The sequence below is a fragment of the Phocoena phocoena genome, chromosome 9 (genome assembly GCF_963924675.1).
Source record: "Phocoena phocoena chromosome 9, mPhoPho1.1, whole genome shotgun sequence".
Classification (NCBI taxonomy): Eukaryota; Metazoa; Chordata; class Mammalia; order Artiodactyla; family Phocoenidae; genus Phocoena; species Phocoena phocoena.
In genome coordinates this window covers 43,775,228-43,788,040 of record NC_089227.1, presented here as the reverse complement: position 1 = coordinate 43,788,040, position 12,813 = coordinate 43,775,228, and the positions used below count along the sequence as shown (strand labels likewise).

Genomic DNA, 12,813 nt, shown 5'->3' with positions numbered 1-12,813 from the left:
AAGGTCCCTTTTAGCTTCAGATGTTTTGTGATTCTAACTCTCAACAATCATGGATTTTAGTGATATAGACAAAAAGCAGAAATGTCACAGTTGTACTGTATTTATACTCTGTCAACTCTAGAGTAAAGCCAAACATGCCTGTAAGACTCATATTTTTTAATAACAATTTAATTTGTACTGTTAATGAACATTTTTATAGCTCCATTTGAGCCTTTGCAAACACATCCATAAAACTGGTTGTATTGCTTGAAGTTTATAAAACCCCACTGCATTTTCCAAGAAAGTGGGCATTTATGCAAAGAAATAGCCTACACATGCCTAACTGCCTATTTCAATTATTATTTGTCAATACAGTATCCACTTGAATAGTGCAAAGATAATGCCCCCGGAAAGTCTGGCAGATTCCTGTTGAAGGAACCTCTGCTCTTAGAATCCCATCAGCATTTTCTTTCATTTCTGTCTTAGCATCAAATTTCTGGAAATTCAAGAGAGAAAATCCAGAAGATGACACTAACTTTCCTGCCATCCAAGAGACCACACTCATTGTTTCATTAAGCTTTTCTGATATTTGTAAAGCCTCCAAAATACAGTTATGTTAATATAGGCATTTTTGCTCTTATTCACTTTGATTTAAATAATACTCACATTTATTTGGAGACTTTTGATGTAACATTCCTGTCTGGTTATAATGACCTATAGCATCAACTCACTTGTATTTTCTTAGAAAACTATCACCTTTTCTCTTGCACCACTGTGGATGTTTACAGAATTACACAAAGCCTTCATGAAGGCTTACAGTATAAACACTTTTATTTATGCCAGAAAATGAGCTGTTTATCTGTTTATGGGGCAAGCTCATCTGTGAAGGAATATCATTAGGTGTAGGTAGGCACTCCATTCAAACATGCATTTATTCATTCAACTGATATTTATAGAGCACCTACTTGGAACCTGGCATTTTATAAAGTGTAGTAATAGTGACTAAGGTATTAAATGACCACTCCCACCCCCATGGAGATGACAGTTCAGAGAAAGAAGATGAATAGATAGATAGATAGATAGATAGATAGATAGATGATAGACAGATAAGGATATAGGTATAGATATAGATAATAGTATTACTTTTATGAACAAAAATAGCACAAGGTGCTCTGAGAGGATCAACCATTCCTGTAGAAATGAACTTTAGGTTGGGCTAGAGGGTGAGTAGGAGTTAGCTAAGCAAATGGGAGTGGGTAGAAAGGATTCCAGGATGGAGAAGCAGCCCATGCAAAGGTCCTGAAGTTGGAAGAAAGAGAACACATAAAAAAGTCCGATGTGATCTGAACTCTGAGGCCAAAGGGAAGAGTAGCCAAAATGCAGCTGGAGATGTAGAAATACACTGCATTGACCTAGACCCTGAACATACCCTCTGTGAGGAATCGAAGGCTCACAACTGCTTCTTTAGTTGCTGATGGCTTCTGTAGTAGTTTCTTGAGCAACAGTGACCTTCCTGGTCTCTGCAGCTCATAGAAGAGGTAGCTTCCAGGGGCTGCAACAGTCAGCAGGTACCACAAAGTTTCCTGGTCCATCTTCTTTTTTTCAAAGAGCTCTGGGGCCCCTAGTGACACAATTCCATCTGACTTCAGCACCAGGAATAGAGACAGCTGTCAGATGTCCTAGCTGTGCCCTCTAGTGGCAGGTGGAGTGTTACCCAGCTCTTTTGAAAAGGGTAAACTCCCTCTCAGAGTTTGGAAATATGCATGTGGGGACATAATGGGGTGGGGGGTCGGGGAGGAGAGGAAATTCTACTCTGACAGCCTGTCTTTCGTTCAATTCTCCTATGATTCCTTCTATCCACAGTGTTCACAGCAGTTCACATTAATGCTGTGATAAGTCTTTTTAAAGTACATTAAAGGTCAAGGGAATCTCAGAGCTCTGCTTGCACACACACTTTCATCCATCCATCCTTTCTATTGTGACTACTCTTACATCGTCCTCAGTCTCTTTGGGCTCTGTTTGCTCTATCTCTCCATGACCCATCTCTTCTCCTCCTGTAACATAATCTGGGTGAATATCCTTCTTTGATTTAGTGAAACGGTCCACTTAATTTCCTTGGTAACAGAAAGAGCCAAGTACTTTTCTTTTTGGAATCTAGGCATACCACTCAGTTTTACATCTGATTAACTTAAAGCCACAGCACCTAAATCCAGAGGTCATCTTTTTCCTTGTTGATGAGATCTCTCTGCCTAAGCATCCTTTTCCCTCAGCACTTGGGTTTTTGATATGAGATTCCACATGCCATGCTTTAAGAAACTGGGAATAGGGGAAAAGGGTAGGGCCAAGACTGAAGTGAAATGTAGCCCAGACTCATGGTGTATCTGGTTCCAAAACTGGCAATAATTGGGTAAGAGATTTGTGTTTCCCGAGTGCTAAGAATGTTACATGGAAGAAACAAATATCAAAGAATGGATGCTAATCTTATCAGAGGGACTTTAGAAAAGAACAGGTTGGTTTAAGAGCTTTCAAGGGAATTGTTTTCTCATGGACATAGTGACCTTTGAAGTTCCTTCAGTGCATGAGTTGTGTCTTCCCTGAGCTATGCCTTAGAGCCATAGTGGGGCCTGGTGCTCTAGGCTGGATATGCTTTACCACATCTTGCTCTGGTCAAGGCATGATCCAAAGATATATATTTACTCAATGTCAAAAGGTTTTACCTAACTAAAACTCCAGCATCACCATCCTTTGATAAAAGGGTGAGGGGTCGATTCTCTTTGTTGGTTTTGTCTGTTCACAGGACATTGGATTTGTTCCACTTCAGGAAGCTGGAGATTCCCAGTTTACAGTACTTTTACAGGAATGTGGAGGGACCGTATTTCCAGAATCTGCATCCCCTTTTGTATTTCTGGGTTGATCGTCTGCCTTGTTGTCCACTCTGTACCTATGAAGCTCTGATCAGTCTCCACGCCTTCTAGCCTGATAAGAAAGAAGTCCTAGAAGAATTTTTGAATGAATCCAGGATCTAAATGGTACAGGGATGATATTCCATTGCAACTAGTCTCTATCACTTTCTTTATATAACGACTTCTTCCTCTGTCTTTTGGAGGGTTTTCAGATCAACCTCTGGAAAATCAAAGGGTGTTAAGTAGGCATATTGTCTCAAAAATATCAAAGTTATTATTTCCTGAGGAATTTGAGTTCTATTGGATAAAGTGAATTCAGTATGTTCTCTTATACCATCACTGTATATGAGAACATATGTATGTATAGGTTGCTGGAAATAGGATTGGAAAGTGAGTCAGTCCTTCCTCATTTGGTCCATTCTAGATAGGTGTGTACTTTTTTGGGCTTTAAGAAGCTATAAACTTTCAAAAGCCTCCATGTACATGCCTTATTATGGACAATCACTCATATTGGCCTCCAGTTCAGAAAGAAAGACCCTGAATCTAACCCAGCTATTCCTACATATGCAATATTTGTCTTTTCCTTAAAGACAGCTAGATTTACTGACAAATTAAAATCTCTTTATGTATAATGAAAAAATAATGCTGAAGTGGCTTTGTTTCAGACAGGAAATAGTTTTTCAACATGTTATTTTAAGTGTTTTGTTCATTATTATAACCAAGTATCCAGGAGTACTCACATGAGATATTCCTTATACATTTTAAATGGAAGTAATGTAAAATGCTAAAAAAAGAAGCAACTTTTGCAATGCAAATCTGGGTAAGGTAATCTGTAATTATGTTTTGAGAGAATGGGTTAAGTGGGACTGTGTAGAATATAATTTTTAATTTCTCACCAATGTTAATGTGTCTATATATCAAAACTTATATGTATATCTATATGTTTATAAAGGTGAGCATGAGGGAAGAGACAATATTTTTATAAGATGAAAAATTCTGTTTCTCAGTAGCAGAAACAGTAGTTCATGGCTCTTCACAAGGCATGCTTTTTCTCCTGCAGTTAAAGAACCAAAAACTTTTTCAAGATAATTTTCATGAGAGGACCTACAGGAGCAAGAATCAAAGGGAAAACTAACTGTATAGTTATACAAACCTGTGAGGTACTCAATTACCTATGACTCAGGACCAATCTCCAATACAATAATGTAGGGAATAGTTGGTGCCCTATGTTGGAAGTGAGCCGTCCTGCATGGGATCATGAGAACTCATGGAGTAACATACTAAAATTCTTAGCCATTTCTTCAAGTGATGGAAACATACCATGTTTCTAGTTTTTAAGGATGGCATGGAATGTGCAGGCTGATCAGAATGTCTTCTTTTAAAGTTGTTAGGTTAAAGATAAATTATTGCCAATATTTGCCAATACTAAATTGTAATGTACATAATCAGGGTGGTCTCCTACCACCACCTACTACTAAAGATGACCACAGAGTTGTTACAATTATGCTAATTTCCATCTCAGTTTGTTTGGACCGTTTGAGCAGATGTAATGTCTCCAGTCAGAAGATGGGGATAGAATAGCCGTGTGCATTCTGAAAGCCTTGTTTTCCTTTTCTTCAGGGCTTCATAACCTAGCTAAGCATGATAGCTCTCAGGTGTTGAACTCATACTACTTTCCATACTTTTATTTGTGCCACATATAAAAGCTTTTATTTTATCTTCATGAAAACACAGTGAGTAAGGTATCATCTCTATTTTCTAGTTGGAAAACAATATGGCTCTAAGGGGTCACTGGTGATAAAGCAGCAGATTTTGGATTTAGCCCTGTGATCTCTGACTGCAAACCCCATTTTCTTAGTTTCTATGCAATACAGCCTCCAGCAACTACTAGGTTAAGGGAGAGGCATGAGTTCCTTTTCTGCTTTTCTATTGTTAAGGCAGCACTGCTACTCCTGGAGCACTGCTTTGTAGCAGAAGGAAATGATGTGTTTTTGATGTATTAAAATACTAACCCATTTCCTCTGGCTTATCACATATAATACAGGAACTCCAAGTATTGTCAATGAAGTGTATGCTCTAAACTTGTAGGAGAGAAACTTCTATGGGCCACATATCCCACCAAAATCTTGGCTGTGGCTAAAGAATCAATGAACCTTCACTATTGAAATAGATGTAAATAAGAATATAAACCATATATGTAATTTATTGAGTACTTACTCTATGCGAAGTACTCTCTCTCCCAAGTTACAAAATGGCATAATACAGAAAGAGCATCCCTCAAAGAGATTATAGTCCTCTTGGTGGAACTCTATGAAAAAGAGTCTAACGTGTCTATAGATATCTGTATGCTTTTCCCTAAACTAGTTAAGAAAGGGTCTGGAGAAAGCATGAGCACATGTAGCCCACCTTGTGGGATTTCACAATACCTGAAATAGAAAAAAATCCTACATTTTTTGGAGAGAGAAGAAAATAAAACACAACAAAATGAGTTAAGAGATGAATGACTATTCTGCCCAGTGTAAGCCTATGGCCAGTAAAGACATTTTTAGGCATGGGACAACTCAGATAGTTTATCTCTTTTGAACTCTTTTTAAAAGAATCACACAAATCTATACAACCATAGAAATGAAAATCCAGCTCAAGAGAGGAGGGAGTAAGTTATCTGAAGCAACAGTGAACAGAAAAACCAATGGAATCAAGGCTAAAAAAATAAGTCTAGGTAACCTGGCTGTGAAACAATGTAATAATTAGGGATCTATCACAAAAGGTATCCCCAAAATAGAAGTATGATACATTCATATTCTAAAATTCTATTTCCCATTTAATAAAGATGATATACCTGGGTGTACTAAGACGTATTTAGCAAAATATCTAAGATATTTTGTTGACTGGAAAAATGCAAATCATAAAATATGACACTATTTATGTAAAATATTTATACATGAAAAAATGTGAAAATATTTAGAAACAATATACATCAAAAATTTGAGGTTTTACCTTTGGAGAGAGAGGTGGGATTGTAAGGGAACAGGGGTTGATGATGAAGATAGGCTTTTAATTTTTAGTTCATAAATCCTATAATGTTTAAATGTTTTGATAAACATATATTAATGTACAATTGAATGATTAAAATGATTTTAAAAATAAAGGAAATACCCTGTGGAGTAGCTAAGCAGTAGCTCTTTCATTTACCGGCAGTAATCTTGGACAAGTCTTTTTTGAGCTTCCACATCTCTGCCTGTAAGCTGAAAATAACAATATTGATCTTAAAGTCTGTGTGTGAGTGAGTGAATGAGTAAATGAAATGCAATGCCATATGTAAGATGCTAATTACAATGTCTGGAATATAGTATGTCCTTAACCAATAGCAGTTAATAGTATGCAACATATATTCAACCTAGGAAATCATAAAGCTGCCCAAATGAAGTTGTAATCACAGAGCAAGGCCGTTTTGTTGATTAGTTATTCACTAATGAGAGATATTGCTTAAGCATCAGGTTATCTAAAATTTTTGTTTGGCTTAAATACTCATACAGTTGATGAAATAAATACATGATTTTCAAAGTAATCGAGATAATTTATATTGAACAGTAATAGATCAACAGTAAATGTGTGGTTTGGTAGAAATTAACAGGCATCTTATTGCTCTTTTGTAAAAAGAGGTACACAGACATCTGGAGGCACCTCTAGTTGGAGATGTACATGTAAAAGAGTGAAATGTTTGTATAAAATCTCATAAGGCCAGGAGCATAGTTGAAGTGGCAGTGAAGTTTATTTTTCCCAAGTGGTGCCTTTCAACAATATTTTAAAAGATAATATATTGACATTATGATTGTAAGCCTGCAATGAAAAGATGTTAGAGAAAGCAATGTGAAAGCATGGCCCTGAGGTATATAAAGGAGGAGCTAGATCAAGATCATTGCAACTTCTTATATGCTTATACTCCCACCAGTCAATAGTAGTCTTTTCTCCACAGCTCCACACACAGGTCCTGCCCCAGACATGCTCCCTTCATGTTAGATCCTAGCTCTGTCTTTGTTTACGGTTGAAGAAAATGACCCTTCTCTTTGCACCTATATTTGAATGTTCTCAAAAGAAACATATGTTTTAAAATGCATATACCTAATCATGTTGAGTCTTTATGATTCTCATTGTTTCTAAAACAGGAAAATCACATAATTTGTGGAAATGGTATCACTGGACTAGTGGGTCAACTCCTTTGGAGTGGGCGGGCATTGGCCACTTTTGCCTTGGAAAATTATATTCAGTTAGGAAGTAACTTTGGTGTTTTCACTGTTATAGGAAAAATTACTCTTTGTAGAAAAGAAGGTTCACGATGCTTTGCCTTTTTGGAATTTAGTCAATTAGAAATTGTCAGATTTTTCTTTTGGTCTCATTTTATGCCATAGTCTTTGCCACCTCTGTTATCATTTGATATACTGACGTGGAAGGATCTTTAGGTGACTTTTAAAAAGAAACTCTTTTATTACGTTTGTAAAATCAATGGTACAGGGTGTTCTCAGTATAAGGGTTTTCTTAAAAAAATGGTATTGTTTATTCAGTAAGGCTCAAAATCGATTTCAATTTTATGTGTACATTTATGTGTTGCAAAAATGAAAATGCTTAAGATGTAAGCAATATAATAGAGTGAGAAAGCCAAGGATTCCTGATTGCACCTGGGGATAGATGTGTTAAGCTTGCTGCTGTTCTTTGTCATCTTACATCGTCTCTTTACCACTACTGAAACTTGCTTCAAGAAGGTCCTTTGTAGTGAATTCAAAAATCAAGAGGCTTCTTTTCAAGTGTTTATACTTTTTTTTTAACTTGTTACTTTTGTATTCCTTATAGGTGCGAGCAAACTCATTAATTCACAACTTTTTCCTGCTCCTGCTTAGCCAGTAAATCATCAAGTTGAGTTAATCCTACCTCTAAAATATCTCTTATATCCATTCTTTCTTTCTCTTTTTCTCTGCCACTGCCTTGGTTCAAGCTCATTTACTTTCTCGAATGAAGTATTGCAATTTGTTATTTAACTAATTATTCCCTCAAGTTTTCTCCCTACCAATCCACCTTTCAATATCCAATCGGTGATTTTTCTACAGCCAGCATGACCTACTTAAAAGCAAAGCATGCCTAAATTTAGGGATTCCCCATTATATGTAATAATAATTTTAAATGCCTTCACAAATTGACCCTAGAACCTTCACAATTTGACCCTAGCCTACCTTCTTCAGGTTCTGCTGACTTCTTGCAACCTCTTCTTCTCTTTATCCTCCCAGTCAATTCTCCCTAATGTTCAGAGGTAAGAAACAATTTTCCATTCTTACGTGTGACATGTTCCTTCTCAACTTTTTACTTTTACATAGTATGTTCCTTATACTTAGGAGAACTTCTCTGGCCTATTCACTATCTGTTGAAGTTCTGGACCTCTTTTTTATCTGCCAGATCTGAGTATCATCTCCTCTGTTACATCTTCTCTACCTTTTAACTTTGACTATGACTCCAAGAATATCATACATAGTGTTGGTTACATCACACTGCCATTTGCTTAACTGATTTCACTATTAGATTTTGAACATCTTGAGGGCAAGAACCATGTCTCATTTACCTTTGTATTACTATTATTTTACTGAATATTAGCAGAATCTCACTATATAGTTATTGAATTAATAAGACAAAATGAATTAATGTTGTGTATACTGAACAGATCTGGGGACTTTCCTAAGGACCCTCCCTGATTTTTCATGACTGATATTCTCTTTTAGACATTGCCCTGAAAGGGAAGGGAAGAGAGAATAAGAATATTGAAGGCAGTGTTGATGACTACAACCTGCTTTGATTCTGTACCCAAACTGAGATATTCCAGAGAGGTTTCTTGACTGTCTGCACCACTGGAAGCTGTTCACGTCCCACCACTGAAGGCTAATAAATTGCATTGCATTTGATAGTTGAACAGTTTAATAGATGAACTTATGCTCATGTCTTATTAACCTGAGTTTTACTATCTACTCAACTTGTTATGTTTTTAGATTGTCACAGCAGCACTTTCAAAAGTGTATATGTATTTAAATTGTTTGCTTTAGGTTTTTGGTTATATAAAAGGGAGATTTTCTTATAAAGATACCCTTTGCTCTCAAATCCTACTGTAAGTTATTCATTTACATAAAATATTACCCAGTGGAATTCAGAGATAAAATGTTTGAGGATGATAATAGTTAGAATACTAATGTTGAACACTCATCGTGTCCAGGTGACTGTCCGTTAGTGCTTTAAATGGAGTGTCCTGTTTAATTCTCAAAACAGCCATGTGAGGGAAAGCGGCATCATTCTCCTACTCTGTAGAAGAGAAAAACAGAAGTGTAAACAAGTTAAGCAACTTGCCCACACTATACAGCTGTGAAGGATCACAGCCTGGATTGGAATTCCGGGTGTCAGACTCCAGAGTCATAATCACTATAGCTGTGGAGAGTATAATTTAGAAGTAAATTTCTATTCTACCTGAAAATTGGAGGTTGTTCTGCGATCAGAATCTTAGCATCCTCTTCAATAGGTTGGTTCTTTCTCCTTGAAATCTGACACTTCCCTTTTTTTTTTTTTTTTACTCCCTGTATGCTGCTGGCAAATGCACTCTAAATCCCTTTTCACTTCTTCTTTGGGATAATTTCATTACTGCTTCATGAGCTAGTGCACCATGATGCATCTCATTACAGCCTCTCTCCTTGATCAACTGTGTTGATGATGAGATACAAGTACCAAGCCATTACCAAATGCATGCTTGTATTTATTCTTTTTGCCACCTGAAGAATGGGAAACTATCTATGTAATTCTAGAGACTAGGATATGTATTCATTTCTTTTATACTAAAGATAAATATAGAGGCTGCAATAAGAACAATGCCTATAGAATTAGGCAGGTACAGATTTGGATGTTTGACCAATTGATTAAATTTCATTGAAACAAAACAAACAAAGACAAAAATAAACTCTAAAATCAAAAGATCTGCACTACTCTTATCAGTTAATGTTTTTCTTCCTAGATTGCATTTTAAATCCCTTAATGGAAAAAATTGTCTTATACAGTATATTTCTTGCTAATAATGGGTGGTCATAAACATGTTATTTTGTTTTGACCAGATAAAATATACTACAGCCTCCTTGCCAAACTAACTTTCCTTATGTGACTGTGGCTATGGACTACCAAAAGCCTATAGTACGTCAGTTGACATATTTCTGAGAATCATACTCTTATAAAGCTTATGGTGATCTTGAAGTAAAAAAAGTAACATAATCATTTGTAAAATTTTATTTTAAGAGTGTTTGGATTTTGGTGCTGAGAAGTAATTACTTTAGTGTGATTTATGTTTGAATTTAATTTGCTTTTATTCATGTTAGGTGGCCTTTTTCTCGTCAAATGTTTTTATATAGTCTTTCTCTCATGTTTAGTGGCTTTTATCCATCTACACCCCCTCTCTTCCATCATTGTATGAAATAGAAGTGGTACTTTATCACGAACTAATAAATATTGGCTAGGTGCTGAAGGTACTTTAATTCCCAGCCTCTGAGAAAGGGCTTGGATCTTTGTGTTGGGTGTTCTCAGATACAGAGATGTAAATGCCATTTTTCTGTTCCATTTGCAGGTCACATGTGCCAATTTAACAAACGGTGGAAAGTCAGAACTTCTAAAATCAGGAAGCAGCAAATCCACACTAAAGCATATATGGACAGAAAGCAGCAAAGACTTGTCTATCAGCCGACTCCTGTCACAGACTTTTCGTGGCAAAGAAAATGATACAGATTTAGACCTGCGATATGACACCCCAGAACCTTATTCTGAGCAAGACCTCTGGGACTGGCTGAGGAACTCCACAGACCTTCAAGAGCCTCGGCCCAGGGCCAAGCGAAGGCCCATTGTTAAGACGGGCAAGTTTAAGAAAATGTTTGGATGGGGTGATTTTCATTCCAACATCAAAACAGTGAAGCTAAACCTATTGATAACTGGGAAAATTGTAGATCATGGCAATGGGACATTTAGTGTTTATTTCAGGCATAATTCCACTGGTCAAGGGAACGTATCTGTCAGCTTGGTGCCCCCTACGAAAATAGTGGAATTCGACTTGGCACAGCAAACCGTGATAGATGCCAAAGATTCCAAGTCCTTTAATTGTCGCATTGAATATGAAAAGGTTGACAAGGCTACCAAGAACACACTCTGCAACTATGACCCTTCAAAAACCTGTTACCAGGAGCAGACCCAAAGTCATGTGTCCTGGCTCTGCTCCAAGCCCTTTAAGGTGATCTGTATTTACATTTCCTTTTATAGTACAGATTATAAACTCGTACAGAAAGTGTGCCCCGACTACAACTACCACAGCGACACACCTTACTTCCCCTCTGGATGAGGATGAATGTAGGGGTGAGACTGAAGCCTGAGGAATTCAAGGTCACATGACAGGGCTGTTACCTCAAGAAGAAGGTCCCATCTGTTGCCTGGAATGTGTCTACACTGCTGCTCTCGTCAACTGGCTGCAAATACGCTCGTGGAAAACAATCTGATGTAATTTCTGCCCAGTCAGCTTCATCTCTCAGTATAGTTGTAAATCACCACAGATTCTAAAGCCACACTTGAAGACATGCTCTCACACATAGATGTACACAGACACACTCTCATATACATTTCAGCTGGCATCCGTCATGATTGTTGTCAAGAGGGCTTTCGTTGTCTGACTCATAATGGTTCAGGATAAACGATCATCAAGCAAAAGGATTAACTAGACAGTGAATGGTTTTTAGCACTTGCTGTTATGGAAATCTCCTTTAAAGTCTTGAGTACATGCTAATCAATAATCCCCACTCATGCATTTCTACTGCTTGGAGTAGCTGTACTGGTAAATACTACTGTAGGAGTATATGCTTGTTAATTGGAAAAAAAAATGTGTCTTTAGAGCTCAGTATTCTTTATTTTATGAACACAACAAGTGTAGTAACTTTTTCCAGCATTCAGTAGGCACATTCAAGGTGATACAAGATGGCTCATTTTTTTCTGTGGAGGGAGCCTGTTCTCAGTAAAGATGAGCAAACATTTGGAATTTACATGTGGGCAGACACTGGATTACAGATTTCATCACCAATCATTGGACTTTTGCAAAGTTGAGACCAGCTAAGGTTGCTTAAAATAAGTTCTGATCATTATATAAGAAGGGAAATGCCTGACAGACACCATGTAAGTTATGTGTCTGTCTTATCTTTACTACACATATTGTAACAAATTCAATATCCTAGTCTTCATTTGTATGAATGGTTTGTATTGTACATAGTTTAACCAAGTGTTATTTGAGCTGCTTACTAATATTAACTATGTACTTGTCTCTCTGCTTGTTATTGGTTAAAAAAGAAAAAAAAAGGATATGAGGAATCCATTCTATCAATGTAGCTGTGAACCCCATTAAAAAGACAAACTTAATGTACAAAGCATTTATTCAGCTCAAGTATTGTTGAAAGCTATACATATACAACATTACAGTCTGTCTGTATTTAGATATTTTATTTCTGGACAAATGAAATGTACATAAAAATAAAATGCTTAAATTTGAGTTTCAATATGTACTTGTGTAAGATGGTGATTTAAATGGTTCTGACAAGAAAAATGTGTTGGAATACAGTCATGGTTTTGCATCTCGTGTCTCTAAATTTGTACAGAACTATCTAAATTGCTATTAGTTGCCCAGTCAAAACAACTTAGGAGTTTAAGTCTCAAAACTGGGAAACAGTTGTGGCATTCAGTATTATGTACATTTTTGGTTTGCTGTCATGCTAGTTGTCCAAGAATACCAAAAATCAATGAACATAAGGAGATGATTGAGGTCTCCTAAATTAATTATAGCTAGTTGTTGTTGTTGTTTTCTTGTACAGCGTCTTTATTTAGCAGGATATTG

General features: G+C 36.7%; 1 protein-coding gene across 1 annotated transcript in view; it reads left to right on the top strand.

The window, feature by feature from the left end:
* NXPH1 (neurexophilin 1) overlaps window positions 1-12,478 on the top strand; it is a 293,592-nt gene extending 281,114 nt beyond the window's left edge. Inside the window, exon 3 of the mRNA XM_065883980.1 lies at window positions 10,519-12,478. Within this exon, the coding sequence (XP_065740052.1) occupies window positions 10,519-11,280 (762 nt within the window). The 3' untranslated portion in view covers window positions 11,281-12,478. The remainder of the gene's footprint in view (window positions 1-10,518) is intronic.
* The last annotated feature ends 335 nt before the right edge of the window (window positions 12,479-12,813 follow it).